Source organism: Hermetia illucens, chromosome 2 (assembly GCF_905115235.1).
Source record: "Hermetia illucens chromosome 2, iHerIll2.2.curated.20191125, whole genome shotgun sequence".
In the NCBI taxonomy this organism is placed as follows: Eukaryota; Metazoa; Arthropoda; class Insecta; order Diptera; family Stratiomyidae; genus Hermetia; species Hermetia illucens.
In genome coordinates, this window is record NC_051850.1 from 21,420,910 (window position 1) to 21,444,086 (window position 23,177).

At 44.4% G+C, this 23,177-nt stretch overlaps 1 protein-coding gene across 2 annotated transcripts in view; it reads right to left on the bottom strand.

Moving 5' to 3' along the window:
* Window positions 1–23,177, bottom strand: part of LOC119647917 (neuronal calcium sensor 2) — a 628,794-nt gene that overhangs the window by 173,617 nt on the left and 432,000 nt on the right. For both annotated transcript variants that reach the window (XM_038049241.1, XM_038049240.1), the window contains one exon: window positions 6,577–6,689. In XM_038049241.1, the coding sequence (XP_037905169.1) occupies window positions 6,577–6,687 (111 nt within the window). In that variant the 5' untranslated portion in view covers window positions 6,688–6,689. The remainder of the gene's footprint in view (window positions 1–6,576; window positions 6,690–23,177) is intronic.

Below are 23,177 nucleotides of genomic sequence, written 5' to 3' on the forward strand. Positions count from 1 at the left end.
GAAAATTGTACAACCGATATAGGAAGGCGAGGAAAGAACTGCAAGCAGCCGTCACTAGAAGTAAAACTGAACACTTCAAGAAGTTATGCAAGGAACCGAACTCCGACCCATGGGGACGTGCATACAAGGCAGTCATGCCATCAATCACCACCGATCACCAACTCTGATTTGCTGCGATGCTCTTTCCAACAGTTTCAAATGAATCGAACCTCCCGAGATAACCACTGAAGAACTCCTGGAAGCCGCAAAGAAAATTGTGGAAAATAAAGCCCCAGGCTTAGATGGTATTCCAAATAAAGCTCTGGTAGTTACCGTTAAAACGGTTCCAAGGTGGTTCGCTGAAACATTTACGACGGGCTTCAAAGAAGGGGTTTTCCCGGAATAGTAGAGAAACATAAGTTTCTTCTAATCCCGAAGCGAAGTAAATCTTTTGGTTATCCTTCGTCTTATAGGTCTATATGCCAATTAAACGGTGTCAGTAAACTTTTCGAACGAGTCATCTACAATACCAAACCGATCAGTACGGTGACGAAAATTGCCGAGGAACCAGTAGAGGCCAATAAATCATGCGCGGTAGTTACTCTCAATGTGAAGAATGCCTCAATGCTGCAAAATGGAGCAAAATAATTGCGAATTTGGCCAAATTGGGCGCTCCCAAATACCTGGTGCGTATGGTCATAGAATTCCTCCGGGAAAGGCAATTATGTTACGATTTGGACAATGGACCTAATACATATCGAACAACCTGCGGGGTTCCACAGGGATCAGTCCTCGGTCCTCTCCTGTGGATGTATTGTATGATGGAATTTTAAAGTAACAACTACCCAAAGGAGTGACAATCATTGGCTTCGCATACGACATCGGAGTGACTATCGTGGCACAAGATATTGAGGAGATCGAGGTCCGCACGAACGAGGCAATTTTTGCAATAAAGGCTTAGCTAGAAAACGCTGCTCTGAAGTTCGCAGAGCATAAAACCGCAGTAGTTTTGGTCACCAAGCGAAGGAAACAAACGTCGACAAAAACCCGGATTGGCGAACACATAATACATTCGCAACCAACGCTCAAATATATAGGAGTCATGGTTGATCAAAGGCGGAAATGCAAGGCTCATATTGAGAATTTAGCAACCAAGGCAAGAATGTTCCAAAATGTAGGTGGTCCTAGGCAAAGCCGTAAACTTCTTATCTCGAGAGTTATCAGCTCCATCTTGCTTTATGCAGCTCCAGTCTGGGCATCGGCTTTAAAGCAAGAAGCAAATAAAAAGAAAATCGCAGCCCCATATCGATCGAGTGCATTTCGAACATCGTGCGTTTATCATACAATATCAGACGAAGCAACATGTCTGATAGCAGGCATGATCCCCGTCGACATCTTGGCGAACGAGGGTCGACACCTCTATGATTCATCATAGAGACTCAAGCGGTGAGTCCTGTACTTATCATCGACAATTAGCACGAAATGAAGCTATTTTGAAGTGGCAAAAAGATGGCATGATTCAACTAAAGGACACTAGGATCATAAGATTATTCCAGACCTCTCAAAATGGATCACTCGAAGGCACGGCGAAGCTATGACCTAACTCAACTCCTAAGCGGACCCGGAGGGTACCGTGCATACCTTTACCGCTTCGGACGTGACGACTCCTCATATTGCCCGACATGCGAGATGATTCCGGAGGATGCGGAAGTTCGTCGCACACAGAACGAAGGCGGAAATTAAAGCCGGGCCGCGGTTGTCGCCCGAGAATCGAATGTTAGCCTCTGAAAAAACTTGGAGCGCGGTGAAGTGTTGAGGAAGGAGAAGCTTCGGAAGAAAGTAGGAAATGACGCGAGGCGCAATTCGTAACTGATCCTGCCCCGCGACGTAGTACCGAAATGGCAGTCCCGCCACACAAAAAAAGGAGATTTCGAAACGAAAAAAAATGACTAGATGAAATTCCAGTAGGTCATTAGTTTCAAGTTGACGAGAACAACCAATCCTAATATTGACACCCCAGGAAAATTTGATTCAAAGGAATAGATCCTGCAGCAGGCTATGAATGACTATAGGGTTATAGAGAGGGTTGAAAATATCTCCGACCTCAGAAAACTGCCTAGGGATATCACTAATATTTACGACAAGCAAAATCCTGACGGTCCAACAAAAGATGCCTTGAAATCTCTAATCAGATAATTAAGACTACTAAATTGAAATTCTGTCAATCCATCTGAAAAATTCAAGTACCCAAGGAACACAGAACTTTGTCTCTTCTGAAGAGATCGGGCCGAACTCGCACAGAATCGCCTGGCAGTGCTGCTCGTCTTCAATAATTTGAATGAATCGGAAAAATTTGAACTCATGAGGGTAGACGAAAATCTCTGTAAAACCACCCAAGGCGACTCAATAAATATTTTTACGACCTTCCTAGAAGAAGGATATGAAAAACCCAACACTGCTCCCTAGATTATCAACTGCAAAAACGGGATAATAAAATCATCTTTCTGTGTAAAAGGCGACACAAACAAGGGCAGCTCGAATAGACGTTCTAGAGGAGGATCAAATAGGCATCACATATGAAACCTAAGTGCCTCAACTCCCAGTTGGATGAATCTGACCTTCGCCCAAATTATGCTAAAGCAAAAATTATAATTGGTGGCGCAAAAATCGCTTTTCGAGAGGAAATGAAATGTAAGGACAGAAGTGCCAAACATGCCACCCATATGGTCGGATTAGATGGTATCTCCCAAGCTCTACGCCAAAGGAAATTAGAAATCATTCTCTTGCGGGTGCTAAGGGGCGATGTATCCTTATGGCACGTGCCAAGGACATAGAGACGACCAAACGTAGCGAATAGAAAGAATTCTTTTTACCCCAAATCTTCTAAACCGATTTACCCAGCATCCGCCGTACTGAAAACAGAAGAGAAGATATTGGACAAATACATTGGAACCAACTGGCCGCTAAATCCATCGCAACCGCCTTGAATCACGCAGTTTGAATACCCAAGGCACTTTTGCCAATATGTCGCATGCAGAAATACAGAATACCCCTATCCGAAGGGGAGTTAAGAACACCCGAAAGAAATTCAACATTCTCTCTAGGCGGTATCCCGACTTACTGATACCGAGGGATAGCAAGGCAATGAAATTTCATTTTGATAGAAAAAAATGTAAAACACGAAGAGCGCGGACTGAGAGAGCGTGGCAGTGGCCTATCGCTTAAAGCACCAACTGATTGACTGGTATAATGAAGGGGCCTTCACGCTCGCCTCCAAGGTGATTCTTCTTTTTATTTTTTTACCGAAGAGAAGGGGATTAGCCCACGAAAGGGCAATGGCTCTTGTTGCTAATCCAGGAAGGATGAAAAGGGAAGGTCAGTAGTGAAGGTAGAAACTTCTCCTCACCCGTAAAGCGCAGATAATTATCGGGAACCAAATCGTTGATGTATAAGGAATGGGGTGTAAATCTTGTTTTCCACGAGAACTAATGCTGCCAGTATGTTCAACGGAGGACACGGTAGAATACATCAGGACCATTGTCCTTTTATTGTCAAACTGGAAAGAGGTGACATATAACATCAAATAAGAAGGTGGACATCTTTCCTATTAACAAAGAGAGGCTAGACGATCTCGATTTGGATCCTCTAGAGCTCAAAAAGAAAAGTGAGTAACACACAAGTGCCATGTTAGTGAAGAAGAATGATATATCAATCCTCGAGAAAAGCTTCAATCATCAATAGTGACAGTGACAGCTTCAATCATCAATAGAGCCAGTAACTAGGACTATCTAACCCCGGTAAACCTCCACCAGGCAACAGGTGCAACTTTCTAACTTACGATTCCTTATAGCCACTCCAACATGCTTACCGTGCAAGCCTATCAACCAAAACTGTCCCATATCAGTTGACAGATGTATTATGGGATGTAAGAAACATTAAGGATATAGCTGAGTGTTCGTTTTTGAATATCGTAGGGTATTACTTGAAGGCCGCGTACACAGAAATATAGAATGCGTTATTCATAAGTGAATCAGAAATACCGTAGCCTTCTACGTGGGCAACATGCTAGAAAACAGGCAATTAGAAGGACCAACAAGTAATCCAACTGTCATGAATACAATCCGAAGTTGTCCATAGAGCGGGGTAATATCACCGTTGATGTGGAGTATACTGGTTGAGGAAGTCTTGAAAGACCTAGCAAATACTGGAATGAAGTTTCATCTGCAGGAGGAAATACAAGGACCCCTAAATGGCAGAATTCAAATGACACAACTTTTATCAATCCATCAGAGATCAAATATTTCGAAATTACAAAATCCAACATGACAGACGGACCGCGGGAATTTATGTAAGGCAGCGAGCGCAGAGGTCAATAGTCCAAAGAGGATGTAGTTGGAACCAATGGCAGAAATACATGTCATAAACAGGTGCATCCACTTTAACTTGAAATATTTGCAATACTCGTACTCCTGGGTCACTGTAAGCGAAACACCTAGTCTAGTCATCTGTGGAAGCTAAGCATATCTGCGGACAGTGTTTGGAAATTCTTTATGGAAAGCCATTCATATCCTGCGAAAAGTCCGACTTGCGCCAAAACTCTGTTTGCCGAAGAAGTCAAAGACTGTCCCGTTTTCAGCTTATGAGAATTGTGGAATGACTGGTAATTTGGTAATCTTTCCAAGGAAAGATTGAAAGTTCTCCATCAAACTCACAATATAATAACTCATCCACTCATATTGCTCCCGGAAGTTGGATCCAATTAAACCAGAAATTTATCTCGTCATGAATACCACTAAAGTGAGCATTCCTTCTTAATAAAGACCTTAAATTTATGGCTGCAAAAAAAGGATTCGGCCCTTCCTTGCAAAAGCTAGAATTCAGAAAATCTACGACGTTCCCTTATATTGTGCTATACGACTCTCCACTTTACAGCTGAAGCATAAAATCAGATAGAACTCCTTTAAGTACACCAACAAAATTTCTAATGGCAGATTGTTAATGGGAATGAAAATATGACAGTATGACAGTAATAAAAGGACGAACATTTAACATTACTTCTGCAACATTATCGATAATGTATGGAGGCTACGTTCAGGTCTCATATTTTAGGATAAAAAGTGTGAAGGTTTGCGAGTATGAACGAATTTATGGTCAATGCAATAAAAACGTCTTATAAGGATAATAAATTATTATTTTACAGGAAAGACTTTTATCCTTTGTTCCGCATAAAAGAGCTGCCATTTCATAATATGTCTTCAATAATTCAATTTTGTAATTAAAAAATTAAATCGCACCATCAAAAATCGCGCTACAAAAAGAACATTTGATCATAATTTGTTAATTGAACTGTGAAAGGACATTGTCCAATGGTTAAACGCATCAAAATTCAATCTTCCATCAGCACATGATTTAGACCACTTGACAATTAACCAAGTAAAAAACGGTTTGGAAATGTTCAAAGCTCAAAAATTATCCTGACACCCTTCCAGGCTGCAGAACCAGAAAAACCTCACATAAAACAAAACATCGTCTGTCTATCACCAGTGAAAAGGACACTATCAATCAGTAAGTTAGTTTGACAGGAGCATGCCCAACAATTTTCCATCTTCTTAAAAGCATTTCAAAATAGTGGAAGATGGAAGCGAAGCCAGCAAGCAAGGGTGAAAACAGTATCGCAATTCACTTTTGAGGGCTTCCACCGCAGTTCTGCGTTAAAGTATGGAAGGGGGAGGAAGATTGATGAGGATGACCAGACAATTTTTAGTAGAAGTTTTTCATTCATCGTATCCTGTCGGATGTCACAACAGCGTACAATGACTGCCAAATGAAATTTTCCAGAAGCAACATGTTGTACATGCTCTGAATTTCAAACAGAGTGCTCCAGGATAACGATGAAGTCTCTATCCGGTGTTAATCGACGTTGCATTAGTGTTGTCAATATAGTATCGAATTTCTAGGATATTGTTCCGGGACTTGAATAGCATTTCCTTTGTTTAGTAGACGTCATTGTATCCTTTCTTTCCCGATCTACATCTTCCAAAAAGAATTGATGTTGAATAGATTCATTGTTTGAAACCATTACACCTCAAGTATTTTTGTTGTTATATTTTTCGGACCCTTTTTTCTGCTCTCTCCTTTTTTAAAAATATATGTGCCAATACAGGAACCGCAGTGGCAACATTTACAAGCGCAGAAATTTATACGAACTGCGACGAACCTTAACAGTTTTCCGAGTGCTTCACATTATAATAACCTCAGGACACCTCTAACAGAAGAGACAGTCGTAACCATTCGCTCCTATTACGGTTGAATGGATTTATGAGAAAATCGTGCGGTTACACCACATGACAAGAAAGTATGTATAGCGCTCCTAATGCAGTGAGAACAATAAAATTCAAACGGTGAAATGTCCATCAGGGGACAAAACTAGGGTCGTCTACATACCGTCCAAACTTCAGAAGGAATAGTAATTGCTTCAGGGAGCGAAAGAAAGTGTCCGTTGAACCACATTGTATACGCTCAGTTTTTATGGTGCCATTTTCGGATTAAAGTATTTCTCGCTGGGGCTTGATAGAATATATTTAAACATAAACTTACCTTGAATCCTTTGTACCATTCCTTTATCGTAGCCTCATCGTATCTTGTATGTGTTTTTAAAAATTCCATGTCCTCTTTTGTGAGACGATCTTTACTGCCCAGACAACCCATTTCTGGAATGAAAGAAGAAAGTTGACACATTTTATGAGTTTGGGAATTTGTAGTAAATTGGATATTTGTATTCGGAATTGTTTTCCAAATTCCTAAAATGTTTCAGTAAAGTAAGTCGACTAACAGGTTTGGGGGAGCAGCCTTTGGATACTCGTGAAAACGACCAAGTCAATATAATTTTCAAAAATTCAAAATAGTTATTTTACCCAAGGCAGAAATAATAGCTTCCTATTGAATGTCAAGACGGCTCCCATAAGGCACTGCATTAAGGAATCCATTCTAACCTTCTTCAATGTGTTGGAATAGAATCGGGAAATCATTGCGCCATAACCATAGTTGTTGGTATTGTTTTTTTTTTGGGAGTAGGGTAAGTGAATGCGTTTACGCACAGGGAAATAGCCTGGAACCGTTTGACACATTACTTCGGGCTAGCCCTCCCGCTCTCCCGGCTTTGGGAGCCTTCAAATCAGGGAATTCCTTCCACCAACGGAGGGGAGGGAAGGAAGGGAGTTGTCAGTTCAGGGAGCCCCTTACCGTCCGATACCTCCGCCGGTCCAGTTCAATCTTCTTCGCAATAAGAAGAGCCCGAACACAATGCCCAATACGATTCCAGCTGCCAGCGCTCTTCAGCATCTCTCTGACAATTGTGTCTGGAGATAACTCCCCTGTGTCTGCATAAATCTGCTGACGAAAGCCGTCCCACCTTTCGCAAGAGGAAAAGGTGTGTATAGCGTCGTCCGCCACCCAATTGCAGAGCATCAGATGAGATGACCCCTTCCCAATCCTGTGCAGGTAGAACTGGAAACCTCCATGCCCACTTAGAAGTTGGGTAAGGAAGTAATCAATCTCACCGTGCGTTCGCTTCAACAACGGATCTTTTGGCTCATTTTGCCAAGAAAGTTGCCACTCGGTAAGGGTGCGTTGACGTTCTTCACAAGCAACCACCTCTCGCAAGTTCTCATCCTTACGGCGGTAGATAGCTTTGTGCTCCTTGGCACTCCCCCTCGGACACCACCTTGTCGTGGTGGGGGAGCCTGTAGTAGTTTACTACTACACTAAGGGTGTCCAAAAATATGAATATGTAAACGATGGATATAAACTCTCCAAGTGGTAAGAAGTCACAGACTTCGAATCCACCCGCGACCATGAGCAATCATGTCGCGGCCGAGGTGCGGATTTTGGAGGCCTCACCACATTCATATTTGCCTATAGAGCAATCTGTAGAAGGCATGCTTTCCGACTCAGTGGAAAGTTTGCATTTAGTGCCTACGGCGAAGTTAGCCAGAAAGGAAAGTACGGAAACTCTCAAATTGGGAGAAACTGGAAATCCGACTACGGCCGGCCCGTCCGCGGTACTACAGCCCAAATCTACCCGCAAGCGGAAGAGGAAGGCCCGGCAGAAGGGAAATTCGGCCACTAAGGAGGGGGGACTACAGGCTGAATCCTGCCTGTCAGAACCGTCTCCGCCATCCTTACTGGAAAGAGCGGAAGAACGGGAAACTGGTGACGTGGACGCTACTGGTTCAACGCCAGCATGTGGAAATGAAACCAAGCGGTCCGAACACCGTGAACCTGGAAAGGCCCTAAGCCGACGGCAGAAGAGAGCACTGCGAAGGAAGATGAAGCACCTTGGGAATGAGGACATGGACGTGGCTGTACCACTAGGCGCGGAAACGCCCAGAGAAATCGGACGCAAGGAAGCGAAATCTCCGGCGGAAGGTGGGGATAAACTGGAAACCCCGGTAAGATCCACACTGGACGCACCAGACTCTTCAGTCAGCGGTAATGCGCGCAAGAAGCGTAAGACCAACACATCTGCTGTGGCCGACGCTTTATTGTGCTCCGCACCAGGGCTTACATCCACGCGCCCCCGGGGATTAGGACCGGTGTGCCGGGAGGTGATCAAATCAGCGAGAGAGATCTCAATGAAGCTGGTCCCTCCCACAGGAATACGAACACGAAGGCGGGAAGGAAGAGAACGTATGCACAAGCTGCGGCCTCTGTTCTGACTGCTGCCGTGGGAGTTTCCTCCAAGGATGGCAAAATGTCAGAGGGACAATTTACCATCCTCCAGGAATGCCTGTGGAAGAAAATGATGGAGCCTGGAACGAAGCCACGATTTAACGATCAAGGTTTTCGTGATGGGCTTTTCCATTTGGAGTGCGCTGACGAGGCTGCCTTAAAGTGGCTCCAGCAGGTAATCCCAACTTTGAGTTCCGGCGGTCGGCCCAAGTTCACTATTGTGAACACTGAGTTACGCAGGACAGAACATGTCGGATGTTGGCTACCGGGCCCTCAAAGGAAGGCAGAGGACATCATCCGCTTGCTGGGTCAACAGAACCCGGGCATGGACTTTGGGCACTGAAGGGTAAATTTCATGAATGCCAGGAAGGACCAATCTACAAACGTGGAGGGCTTCAACTTGGTATTCGAACTGGACCAACAGAGTCTGAATGTGCTCAGGGGAAGTCACCATATGGTGCTCCACTTTTTCCTATATAGACTGAAATTCAGTCATATCAGGAGACTGTAGGGCAGCATCTCCATTTTGAGAGCGAAGAACAATGATGGTCTTCGACTCACACAACATAGAGCAAATTGCAGCATCTTCGGTGCGCTCTCCCACAATGGAGACGTGCGCGGAGGATAGTGCATACAGGGGCGGAACCCTCGTATGGGGGCTCGCACTGGGGAAGGGACTACAGAGTGAATCCTACCTGCTAGTAACTTCTCCTACACCTTCCAAGGAACAGGCGGAAGGAAGGGAAGCCAGAGACGTGAACGAAACTGACTTGATGCCAGTTCGAGTGATCGAATCTATGCAACCCGCACACCGCAAACCAAGTAAGGTGCTAAGTAGAAAACGGACGAATGCTCTGCGCATGGGAATTGCGGTATTCCCAAATACGGCTTTTCTCAGAGAAATCAATCACGAGGGGAGCGTGTCTCTGGCGGTACGGTGTGGGGGAAACCCCGTCATACGCGGACTGCCGCATACGCTTCTAACTGTTTTCCATAAGACAATAGACTAAGTTTATGTCGAAAAACATAAAGATTGGTCAAACCAACCTGCAGCATGCCAAAGCTCCCTCCTACCTGTTGGCAGCGAGAATGACAAAGCTGCAGGATTTCCCATATATCTTTTTGGTGCAAGAACTCTTGCTCTGCGCTGAGGTAGGGTTCGATCGCTACCTGACTACGGAGGCAACGAAGGGCTGCCCCCAAGGAGGTGTGCTTTCGCCGCTTCTGTGGAGTATGCTGATCGACTCACTGCTATGCGAACTGCAAAATTTGTCAATACACGCTCAAGCTTATGCTGATGACGTGGCTGTACTTGCTGTTGATCGAGATCTTGGAACGGTGTGTAGGAATATACAGCGTGCCGTTGATTTGATAGACAGCTGGTGCCTTAGACATGGTTTGTCAGTTAATCCAAATAAAACCACAATGGTTTTATTCACAAAAAGGAGAAAACTGGATGGACTTTGCCTCCCTGAAATGAGGGGTACTACCCTTCAACTCTCCGAAGAAGTGAAATATCTGGGGGTCACTCTAGATAAAAAACTTCTTTGCAACAAACATGTAGAGGTAAAGATGAAACGAGCTCTCACAGCTTATGGGCTGTGCAGACGGACCTTTGCCTCGACATGGGGACTCAGGCCTCATGTGGTAATGTGGATATACGTTGCCATCATTAGGCCGATGTTCGTATATGCATCCGTAGTGTGGTGGGTTAAGGTGAGACAAAAAGGTTTTCACCGTAAACTAGCTGCACTGCAAAGAACTGTTTGTCTGGGTATCACTGGTGCCATGAGCACGACATCCGGCGCAGCTCTGAATGCACTACTCAATTTGCAGCCACTGGATATATTTATTCAAAGCACTGCAATGAGAGCAGCTCATAGGCTAATTCGATTAGATCTATGGGAAAACAACGGATGTGGGGGGCACAGAGCATTGGAAGAGTTACTGGGAAGACTGAATCCAGTTCTTACAATGCCTTCCGATTCTCGTGTCCCCATACATCTGTTTGGTAGAAGATATGTAGTTACCCTGAAGCGTAGAGAGGACTGGAAAGACCCAGAGGAATGCGTGGCGGGATATACGGAAGTCTTCTACACCGATGGCTCAAAAACAGAAGAGGGTTCTGGAGCAGGAGTCTACCTCTCGAATAAAAACGAGAAGTGGGCTTTTCCTTTGGGACAATATGCAACGGTTTTTCAAGCCGAAGTTTATGCGATCCTAAGGGTGGCAAACTGGGTGATTGGCGAGCGGTTGAAGGGCAGGCGCATCGCAATCTGCAGTGACAGTCAAGCTGCACTGAGGGCATTGAGCAGCCCTTTGATCACCTCGAGAATCGTTCAGGAATGCAGAAACCGTTTGAACTCTATGTCTAGATTCAATACGGTGGAACTACTCTGGGTACCTGGTCACTGCGGCATAGAGGAAAATGAAATCTCGGACGCTTTAGCAAAAGAGGGGTCAATCTCCCATATGCCGGGACCAGAGCCAGCAATTGGGGTATCAGTGGCATTGGCTAAATCTGTTTTCAAAAACTGGGAACAAGTTTCCCATAATGACAGGTGGCAGAGCCTAAATGCTGCTCGACACACCAAACTTTTTCTGCCAGAACCCAACATACGTACCGCAAAGTTTATGCTGTCGAAAAACAGGAGGACTTGCAGGTGTATTGTGGGCATTCTGACAGGCCATAATTCACTAGCTGGGCATATGTTCAGAATAGGAATTACCGAAGATGATACGTGTCCCTCCTGTAATGAGGAAGCGGAATCCACGGAGCATTTCCTATGTGAATGCCCCGCCTATGGACGCATCAGGCATCAGATCTTTGGTGCCGATGTCCTCCAATTGCGACGGGTAGCATCACATCCACTAACGAAAATCCTGCGATACGTTAACGAACCCGGAATATTCTGTTAGACGGGGGAGGCGAGTACAATGGGCCGACACGGCCTGAGTGCTCAGAAGCTGTAGCTTCTCCCCCACCATACACACACACACACACACGCTCCTTGGCAAGGAGGGCAACGGAGATCACCTCTGCGACCACCAACACGGCCGATTACAAGATGGTGCGATAAGCAGACGCCACTCGCAAAGCTCCCGGCCTCTGCACTTGAGCAAAGCGTTTACGACGCACCTCTTTGTCAAGGGCATCAGCCCATACCTAAAATAAATAAATAAATAAATAAATAAATAAATAAACCGACTGCATTGCTCCCATAAGGAGACGTCTGCTAGTTGATATAGGGCCCCCAACATTCGCCATTAGCCGACTCAAGGCCGTGACTCCAGCTGCAGCCCTGTCCGCTGCTGCTTTGATTTGCTCGAAGAAGCTCATCTTCGCGTCGAGCATTAAACCAAGGTATTTAACCACTGGTTTTGACTCTATAGCCAATTCGCCAATCGATATGGGACGCAGGGTCGGGATTCTCCATCTGATCAAGATGACTACTTCGGTTTTTTCCAGCGCAAAGCTGAAACCGTGAGCAGTCATCCATACGTTTACCCGTTGCGTCAATATGCCAAGTCTGCTTTGCGACTGTTCAACAGTCCGTCCGACAACAAGTGCCGCAACGTTGTCTGCATAACCGACCAGCCACGACTCTTCGGACATAGCGAGTCTCAGCAGACTATCATAAGAAGCGTTCCAGTAGTCAGGCCCTAGGATGGATCCCTGTGCTACTCCCGACGTGAATTCCATCCTCCTCTGGCCCTCTAGCATCTCATAGAGCAGGTAGTGGTCTTTCAAATAATCCTTCAATATCCGGAAGAGATAGCATGGTGTGAAATGAGTTTTCTAGTGTGCCTAGCATATCTGTCCATTTTACGAAATTGAAGGCGTTTCTGACATCAAGCGTTATGATGAACACTATCCGTCGAGATCGGCGGCTGTGTGCCTCGGCCCGATGAACCGCATCTATGACCTCCATAACAGCATTCACTGTAGACCTCCCTGTTCTGAACCCGAACTGCCCTCACCTCGTCAACAAGGTTCTGCCAGCCGCGAGCTTTGTTTTTATTGACAATGCTGCGTAGTCTCCTTTTTGCTGATCTACACTGTGCCTTTAAGGCGCATACCTCCTCGTTGGCGTGCAAACGTTGTGCCAAACGGCGGAACTTATGATGCTCCCTGCGTAGGTCGGCAATTTTTGCCGTTCACAGTACATAGAAGGCTTGTCGCGCCTGGGGGCATAGAAGCCTCAAACGCCATCATTGTCAGGTTCATCACTGAATTTTCGACGGTGTCAGTTGCGACACTACCACCGCCCGGAGCGCTCTCCAGCGCGACCTTGCCTGCTCCAAGAGCTTCAACGAACTTCCCGATGTTCACCCTCGCGGCATTCCACAGGCAGGAGGAGCGTCGCGTTGGTGCTCGCCGGCAAGTAGCGTGAACCACTTCGTACGCAATGTACTGGCAACCCCTTGCCGAGACGTCTCTAGGACTCGCCACCCGTCTACCGATAATGCCAGAGATTCCGACGTAAAAGTGATATCAGGAATGCTTCCTTCACAGGTTCTCGCCGCCATTTCCAGAACCTGTTTTCCTCTGGAGTCTGACTGAGGCATTCTCCATTCAAGAACCCTGGCATTAAAATCGCGTCCTACCAGGATGCGTCCCTCCGTGCTCGAAACGGCATCCTCCAGAGCATCAATCCGGCGCCGAAAATTCGGCATCGTCTCGTTCGGCGTCAGGTAAACGCTAAAAAACGTTATTCCTAAACACAGGATCCAGACACAACCGTTCCCCCGGCTCTCGGCAAGAACACGAGGTCGAACGTAGTCCCGAACCGAACGGTGCCCGATAAGTCGAGATGCCATGAGGACGGGTCCTTGTTTCGGTATGGCTCGCTTATCAGCACTAGATCACAATTTACTTCCGCAGCGAACTGTGCTAGTAACTGGTGAGCGGTTGCACTCCGGTGCATGGTAATTTCTAAGATGCGGATCATGCCGTTCGCATCCTAGTCCTTTCCAATTCCGCCTTGAAGTCCGGACACCGTCCCGAGCCCGCAGTGTGTGCGACACTCTCACCAGACGCGGCACGATCTATGCAGAGAACGCAACTCTCGCTTTCATTGCAGGTCTTCGCTTGATGACCCACTTGGCCGCATCTACGGCATGCTGTCCTCCTGTCCGGTCCCTTGCAAGTTGCTGACGTGTGCCCATAGCCCAGATACCTGTAGCACTTGGTGGGGAGTATCCGTATTCGCACCCTGCACACTACCCATCTGATTTTGATTCTCCCGCTGCTAAGGAATTTTCTCGCATATTGCACGGAGGCTTCCACCATGGCGAGCATTGGTTACCTCTGGTCATTCGCGCTTTATCGCGTCATCTACTTCGACCTTTTCTGTGAGGCAGTCAAGATCCCGGATGACACATTATTCATGTTAATATCAAGTTTGTCCGGGAAAAGTTTGAATGATAAATTAGGCAGGGAAATCAGATGTGTTGATACGTATATGCTGGGCTAATAAACGGAGGTAAGACAAAATGACAGAAGTAACTTAGATCGCTGGCATCATCCCAATTCCATTGTTCAGCTACTTCTTTCAGAGTCTTGCGGGGACTGCTAATAATTCTCCAATAATTCTCCGAGTTGGAGGAGTTGGTTTTTGAGTGACACAAATTGTTGCGGGATGAAATGAAGCTCATTGACAAAGAAAAAAGCGCTGACTGCCTATCAATATCAACTGCGTGATGGAAGTAAAAGAACTTATAGACTTTGACTGTCCGTTATTGAGTCGTCTGATTAGGAAGGTGTCACCTTTTTTATCCGGCGCTTTTCAAACTCAATTTGACACTGAGGAAACTGTGGGGACAGTTTCTTGCCTGCTGTCTTTGTATTTAATCCACTCTGTAAGGTATTTGTTGACCACTGCATATCCCGGTCATTTTTTCCTTCCTTTGGAGATTGTTCAAGCTTCATGGTGTCCATCAACGGTCACCTCCTTCATTGCCTACTTTTATTATGACATAAAGGCCGCCAAGCCCGTTTAAGAAAGATGGAGGGGGCTCACTATAATCTGATTCACCATCTCACTTCTAGTCATCTAAGGGTGTAGATCGGTGATCCTTACCGGACTAATAATAGTCAGTGGTAAGCTCAGAAGTTGATATTCTGCTAAAGCAATGATTTCGTTTAAAATGATTTTCAAAATGGGCGAATAAATGAAATAGAAATTTGTAGACCAACAACCTGCAAAGTCGAAATCTATTTTGCTAACCACAATCAAATATGACTTAGGCGTTAACTTTAAATCTACGACCTTATGAATTCGTTAACGAACTGGAAATGAGATCTGGACTGTATGAACGCTCCTCGACGACAGTATCGAGGCCTGTTGCTTGTTTTCTCCAACTTAAGCGGAGATTCCAGTGGTATAGACTAGGAATCCTGAAGTTCAGGGAGATAAGATGGTGGGTCTCGGGGTGTTGCTATATTCTGGAGAGCCTGAAGGAAATTGATATAGATTCGATATCAGATTAATGCTAACTTCATCCACAAACCTGACTTACGTCCTTCATTCTACTTTAAGCAAAGGACATGAAGAGCTTCAATTGACAACATATGACATTTTTCCTCACGCTTTTAATAGAATGATTGCATATCCTTGCTCTCTCCCCCAGATATGAACCTTGAAAATGAGTCTTTGCAAAGCCAAAGTTCTCAGCTTACCGGGTCATTACACAGTCGCAAAGAATAGAATCTACGTACGACAAAATATTCGTGTAAATATTGGGCAGAAGTGGCAGTGGATAGGTCCTATATTAAGAAAGAGTGACATCATTGCTGGGTGTGCTATGCAGAGGAATTTCGTACGACAATGAGGAAGTCGTTTCAAAAACAGACAGATAGGACAGTAGAGGAGTGGATGCCTTGCAGAAAGTCCTGGGTAGCACATCTCCAGAAACTGATGATAATACCTAGTAACTCATCGAGTCCCGTGGAATTCGCTGATGTTCTGAGAAATCTTATGTGGCTCAGAGCACTACCTTCAAACTTTACGATCCTCTGTGGAGTCCTGTGGCGTAACGTTGTTTCTGTGAACTGAGTCGCAGCTGTCACTCAACAGCTCCAATCGCTCGTCAAATGTTTCCTATATTTCGTGTTATATGAGACTCACGAAACTGTATGCATCCAGGGAGCCTAGTCTTTTTCTCTAATCCAAATTATATCGAAGAGCAACGGTATCAAATTTCTATTATATGCGGAAATGAGGCCCTCCATTTGTTATTAGAATAAAGTCCTTTTTTCCAATTTGGCTCGAATAAACCCACCCAACTGTATAAAATATTCAATAACAGCGTACTGCGGTTTACAGGTTCGCCTCAGAAGCTTTTGTCCCAATCTTTCAAGGGTACTCGTTCTCTAATTCCGAACCCTGGAATATTTCACAAAATTCCTAAAAAGGGGCTAAGTGTGCTTTAAAATCTTAATGCAAACCGAAAAGAAAAAATTCTTTAGGAAACGAATCAGAAACAAAGCACATGGAATTATTATCTGTTAAGTAGGTAGGAGCACCGTATGAGGAAGTATTTTGTATTCTATGTGAGTTTATGTACATTCATGGGTGGAGATATATTAAGTACGTAGTGCCTTTAAAGGCTGTTTTGCCATTCTGCACCAATCGACCTACTTCTGAGTCCCATGATGTTTGTGCCTACAAAAAGTCGGGTCCGCAAATATAAGGGCTGCAGAAATGAATCTTTGAGGGAGTTCGTCCTCGTATTGGCACAGTCTACACTGGAAAATTTAATCAGGACAAGGTTTTCAGATAGTAGGTTGAATTTTAATACCCATCCTCCAGACAACTATCCGAAGTGCATATTTATGGTTCATAAATTTGTTTCAAAATGGACTTTCAGGATGCTTCCAACCTAGTGGAAAGTCTTTCCAAAAGTTCTACTCCGTTTTCGGATAATTCGGAAAAATTGATCTACTATAAGAGCCATGAATTGAAATCGAATAGATACAAATTGTATCTTCTCAGAATTCTTAATAAAAATTGATGGAAGGCTTGGGAAGGAAGTGCTCAATTATTCAATGAGCTTCACACCAGAATAAATCTAAAAACATTTTCAGTGAAACACTTTATTTAGCCCTGGGAAAAGTTGGAAACGTTACTACTGCCAGAACACTTAAGTATTCCTACCCGCAATGCCTTTTTTTTTGCTCAGTACAGAGATTGTTTTAGAGCACAGCGAAACGGAAAGGCACAATCTGCATGGCTAATAAGAAATTCACGAAGGGAAATGATATCTGTACGGAATTCGAATGAATGCCTTCAACCAAACAGGAAACCTACGTAGCCAAACTACTCATTGTAAGAGGTGATGGTGGTGACGTTAACGCTCGCTGGGGGGTGTTGGAATAGATTCGATGGCCCCATTCATTTGCAGAGGTTCCACTCTGAAGCTTGAATGCGACATAGTGGCTGTGATCTGCCCTTCTGTGAATTGGCATCCGAAAAAAAGGCAAAGGATGCTTCCAACTTTCCTTAATATAGAAAATAATTTCGTCATTAATTCAGTCCCAGAGTCCTTGGAAAAATTGTCAGAGAAGAGAATTTCTTGGAGTCATGAAAGCTGATCATTAATAAGAGCGGAAAGGTACGATTCTTTCAGAAATTGCAGAGGAAGCAATTTTTTGCGGAAAAAAGGACAATGTTTCAAAGAAAAGTGGAAAGTGGGAACTTAATGTTTCGAAAAAGTCTAGACGTGGAAAAAATTAGAAGGGGAACGAAAAGTATTAATCGAAAAAAAGAATGCCAGAAATAAGGATACTAATGTCTTTTATAGAAGCTAAAAAACACACACACACAAGCAACCAAGAAGTAGCTAATAAAACCACATCCACATTTGATAAATGCCTACGTAATGCGTAATTTTTTAGGTGCCAAATATTCAGCAACGGAACATTTCGAATGTTTGACAGGATAACAATTTTCACGTTCACAACAGCATCAATATTTCCATTCACTTTATCGGACACTATTATATATCCCATTCTCATCGAGCTCAATGGAAGGTGTTTTGTACAAACGCTTTGAAAAGTCTAAAGAAGCGTTAAATCAAAAAATCCTGGAAAAAGCTGCCAATTCTGTAAGGCGGACTCGAACTGATGGTATACTTGTCGAACTAGGGTCAAGACTATCCAAGAGTTCCTTATTGACACCAGCAAAACGATCTGAATATACAAAAATTACACTCCTAGTGATCACCAGTATATTTCCTACAAATCAAGGACGACTCCTGTCAATCTCCTGGAAAAATTCATATAGATAAACTTTCCAAATCATTGGTAGAGTTAGCCTTGACATAGTAAGTTTCGATTTCTCAGAACCCGGAAGGAGACTTCAGCACAGGTAGTCGTTTCTGTACTAAAACAACCGAAGTTGCCACTTTATAAAAGAACAGCTTCAGATGGCCAAAGGTCGATATAAAATAATTTCAAAGGCTTCGTAAAGCAATTGGAAGGGTCATCCTTGTCTATGAAAAGCAAAATGATAACCCCATCATGCTATCCACTTCAACACTTGTTGAGTAGCAGGTTATTTTCCTTCGCAATAGAAAAACCTGCGAGGCTTGTGGTAATAAACAAATGAAAACAACTTTTTTTGCTTAACGATAGAGTGGTCCTGAATCCGTTAAACCCTTGATAGGGAACTACACAAATTCTGAGAAGCGACTTACCTGTATTCCTTCTTTCTAATGCGTGGACCACTCTTTTTTGTTAATTTATTCGAAGCTAACAAATTATCAGTCATGCTGCTCCGCGGGGCCGAAATGAGGCTGCGCCTAATGAGCTTACCTCTGCTCTGACAAACGAAAGCGTCAAACAGCGAGAAAACTACTTGAGATAGTCGTCAAACCAAGAATAGATAACACAACCAATACTGCGGTAGATTTGTCTCCAGGGGAGACCCGAAAAAATCAATAGAGAATTAAGGTCACGTCAAGGGCGACACAAGAGTCTAGTGGTGGTCTACTGCTACTCTAGATGCCCGAAGAATTGTACCTAATGAGATACACAGAAGACATTGTGGAACTAGTTACCGCACGCGCAGTCAAACAAGTGTAGGGAAAGCTGGAAATTGTAATAGATGGAGGACGGAAACTCCCTACCTCCGGAGAAAACCGAAAGTATTCGAACTTAACAAAGACGTGATTCCCACAATCATGTGTATGTAAATCGGCAAAACGATGATCGAGCCCAAACTGGAAGTCAAGGGATCGAGTGGTGCGTTGTACTCGAGCCAAGACTAAAAGGATAGAAGATAAGAGAGATGGCAGAATAACCGAGGTTCCCTGAATGACGGGTTGCGTACCCCTAATCTGAATGAGGCTAGCTCAATTAAATGAGCCAAGCGGTTTCAGGTGAACATCCTAGAAGCAACAGAAGGTGTTTTAGCCATTAGTCTGGAAGAAAATTCTTTAAATATTCAGATTGGAAAAAATACTCCCCCAAGTGAATTATCTGCTGGTAAACCGGACCAGTTGAAAAGTAACTTACTTCCAGTGTGGTTCACGAGCCTTCAGTCTTGGGCTAGCGCCAAATTTGCAAAATTATCTGACTTGCGGTTTCATCCAGGGTAGAGGCATTTCATCAGACGTTGCCTCACCTCGACCCTGGGAGCAGCGGGACCGAAGTGACTACAAGGGTGTATGTGCTCCCGCATATAAATTCGTAAGCTAATACGCCATCAAGTGAATGGCGGTCTCAGGATTTCCTCAATTTCTTAAACAAAATCTAGATTAGCTTCGGTCGGTACAGACTTGAATTTTATTAGCCCATTTTGTCCTGCCGTTGCTTTGCCACCATATACTAAGGACTGACTGGGAAAACTAATTCTAAACCAAAAAGAAACTTACACTGAACCTATTGGATTGTAAGGGTTTCTCAGGGAAGCCATATTAAGGAATATTGCTGACGGCGAGGGAGTGAAAATTATTAGGAATAAATTTTAAAACAATATGAGGAGATCCAGGTGAGGACTGATTAGGGAAAACCAACCCTCATTTATTTACAGAATAATATCTGGTGACTTACTGAGGCCTTTGAAATGTCAGTCAAGGTAGAATGTATTTTTTTTAACGAGTTGCGGTGTTTATCTGCAAACTTTGAAGAGGAACAGGATAGTGTTTACATTCGAGCATCGACCCGGGACTGTCAATAGAGCTCAACTAAGCAGAAAATAAGAGGATGGTGTAATTTCCACTTCGAAAAAAGGGAAAATAAAAATTCAAGAGAATCATCATTACCATTCACGAACTGGACGCCGATTAAAGAGACGACAAATTTCCTAGTCATAGAACAGAAATCTAGGTCAGCCACATCGAGTTTAGACAATTAAGTAATGAGACTGATTTTATTGCCGCGTTTGTGGTGAACCTGCAACCTTCAAATTCCCTTGCCCTTCCCCGGCATCCTTCCCCTCTCCATTGATATATTCACTATCGCTTTAGCTTGTTTATTTCGCCTGCTGTGTCGTGTTGAGTAGACGTGTGTTGGTGGTGCTCGTTACGAAAATGAAGAAACGAAATCTATAGCAACGCGTCGCGATTAAATTTTGCACCAGATTGGGCGAAACAGCTTCGGAAACGTACGCTAAAATTATAAAAGTGCATGGTGATAGTGCTCTTAGTCGTGCCCAGGTGTTTCGAAGGCATAAAGAGTTTAATGAGGGGTGTGAAAGCGTGGAAGAGAGGCGCGGAGTGGGAGACCAGTCGAGGTACGGACTGACGCGAATGCCCAGCGTGTGCACGCCCTAATCCGTGAAGATCGACGTTTAGCAGTTCAAATGTTGGCCTCGGAACTGGGTATGAACCGTGAAACAGTCAGACAAATTTTAACAGGCGATTTCGGAGTGAAAATGTAGTGCGCGAAGACGGTTCCAAAGAACCTTTCTGAGGAGCAAAAGCAGCATCGTGTGACCGTCGCAGAAGACTGTTTGGAACAAGTGAAAAACGGTCCCACGCTGCTTGATCGAGGTATTCCAGGCGATGAGAGTTGGTTTTTCCAACACGACCCGGAAACCTAACGCCAAACCTCACAATGGCTGTCTCCACACGCCCCCCACCCGAAAAAACATCGCATGAGCAAGTCGAATGTGAAAACGATGATTATTACCTTTTCTGATAGACGTGGAATCCTCCACAAGAAATTTGTTCCACCGGGGTAAACCGTAAATCGACCCTACTATCGTCAAGTACTCGAAAAATTGCGAAAACGAGTCCATAACGTGCGCCCAGACATCGCTCGTAGCTGGATCCTTCATCACGACAACGCGCCGTGCCACACCGCCCTCAGCGTGTCCCAGTATTTACTGTCTAAAGGGATCTCCATGTTGCAACAGCCGCTTTATTCGCCCGATATGCCACCCTGTAATTTTTTTGTTCCCTAGGACAAAATCGGTTGTCAAAGGAATCCATTTTGAGTCAATTACGAACATCCAATCCAAGCGGCCGTGACGACTCGCAGACATCCTAGTGGAAGTGTTCCAGAAATGTTACGAAGAGTGGCAAACGCGCTGGAATCGCTGTATAGCTGCCCAAGGGGACTACTTTGAAGGGGATGGCAGAGTTAAAAAATTTAATTTTAAAATATACGGTTTTTATGGACTCAGTCTCATTACTTAATTGTCTAACCTCGTAGTGCCTCTCGCTCAGATGGACGAGCCACAAGTAAGATAATATATTCGTTTGGATTCACAGGATATTAGGGACTGCCTGTATCCGTATCCGTCATTACCAGAAGAGGAAGACCTCATCTACCACACGAGCTTACCACTGTCCCGAACAACCATTTCTGTACCATTCATTTGGAGCTCTTTTTATCCAAACATCGAGAGACTATCGATATGCCCTGATTTTGATCGATCGATACTCAAGGAGGCCGGAAGCTTAAACCTCGTACAACGCACTCAAGGTGCTAACTGACCTCTTGACTAGGGTTTTATGGAAAACCGCGAATGTTTCGAATGAAAGGCTCAACCTACTGAAATTTTTACCTTTTCTGAGCAAGAACTTGAGATATTTCAGCGCTGAATGCACTGCTTTACAGAAAAAATATGTACATAGGAGAGATGTAGAATGGATTGATGATGTGGATATAAAAAATGAACATTTTCTCCTTCTTCATTAAGAATTCGAGACTCCGTTTTGTTTTATAGAAAATTCTAAGAAATTTTCATATTTCTGTTTTACCTGGAGAAGGGAATGAGTGTATGTGTGGTGGGGGAGAAGCTATGGCTTCTGAGCACTCAGGCCGTGTTGGCCCATTGTACTCGCCACCCCCGTCTAACGGAATATTCCGGATTCGTTAACGTATCCCAGGATACTACCCGTCTCAACTAGAGAACATCGGCACCAAAGATCTGATGCCTGATGCGTCCATAGGCGGGGCATTCACATAGGAAATGCTCCGTGGATTCCACTTCCTCATTACAGGAGGGACACGTATCATCTTGACTAATTCCTATTCTGAACATATGCCCAGCTAGTGAATTATGGCCTGTCAGAATGCCCACAATACACCTGCAAGTCCTCCTGTTTTTCGACAGCATAAACTTTGCGGTACGTATGTTGGGTTCTGGCAGAAAAAGTTTGGTGTGTCGAGCAACATTTAGGCTGCCACTTGTCATTGTGGGAAGCTTGTTCCCAGTTTTTGAAAACAGACTTAGTCAATGCTACTGTTACTCCAATTGCTGGTTCCGGTCCCGGCATAGGGGAGATTGACCCCTCTTTCGCTAAAGCATCCGAGATTTCATTTCTCTCTACGCCACAGTGACCAGGTACCCAGAGTAGTTCCATCGTATTGAATCTAGAGATAGAGTTCAAACGGTTTCTGCATTTCTGAACAATTTTCGAGGTGATCAAAGGACCACTCAACGCCCTCAATGCAGCCTGGCTATCACTGAAGATTGCGATGCGCCTGCCTTTCAACCGCATGTCAATCACCCAGTTTGCCGCCCTTGGGATCGCATAAACTTCGGCTTGAAAAACCGTTGCATATTCTTCCAAAGGAAAAGCCCACTTCTCGTTTTTATTCGCTCCAGAACTCTCTTCTGTTTTTAAGCCATCGGTGTAGAAGATTTTCCCGTACATCCCGTCACGCACAAAACAGATGTATGGGGACACGAGAATCGGAAGACATTGTCAGAACTTAATTCAGTACTCCCAGTAACTCTTCCAATGCTCTGTGCCCCCACATCCGTTGTTTCGCCATAGATCTAATCGAATTAGTCTATGAGCTGCAGTCATTGCAGTGCTTTCAATAAATATATCCAGGGGCTGCAAATTGAGTAGTGCATTTAGAACTGCGCCGGATATCGTGCTCATGGCACCAGTGATGCCCAGACACACAGTTTACCGCGAAAACCTTTTTGTCTCACCTTAACCCACCACACTACGGATGCATAAACGAACATCGGCCTAATGATAACAACATATATCCACATTAC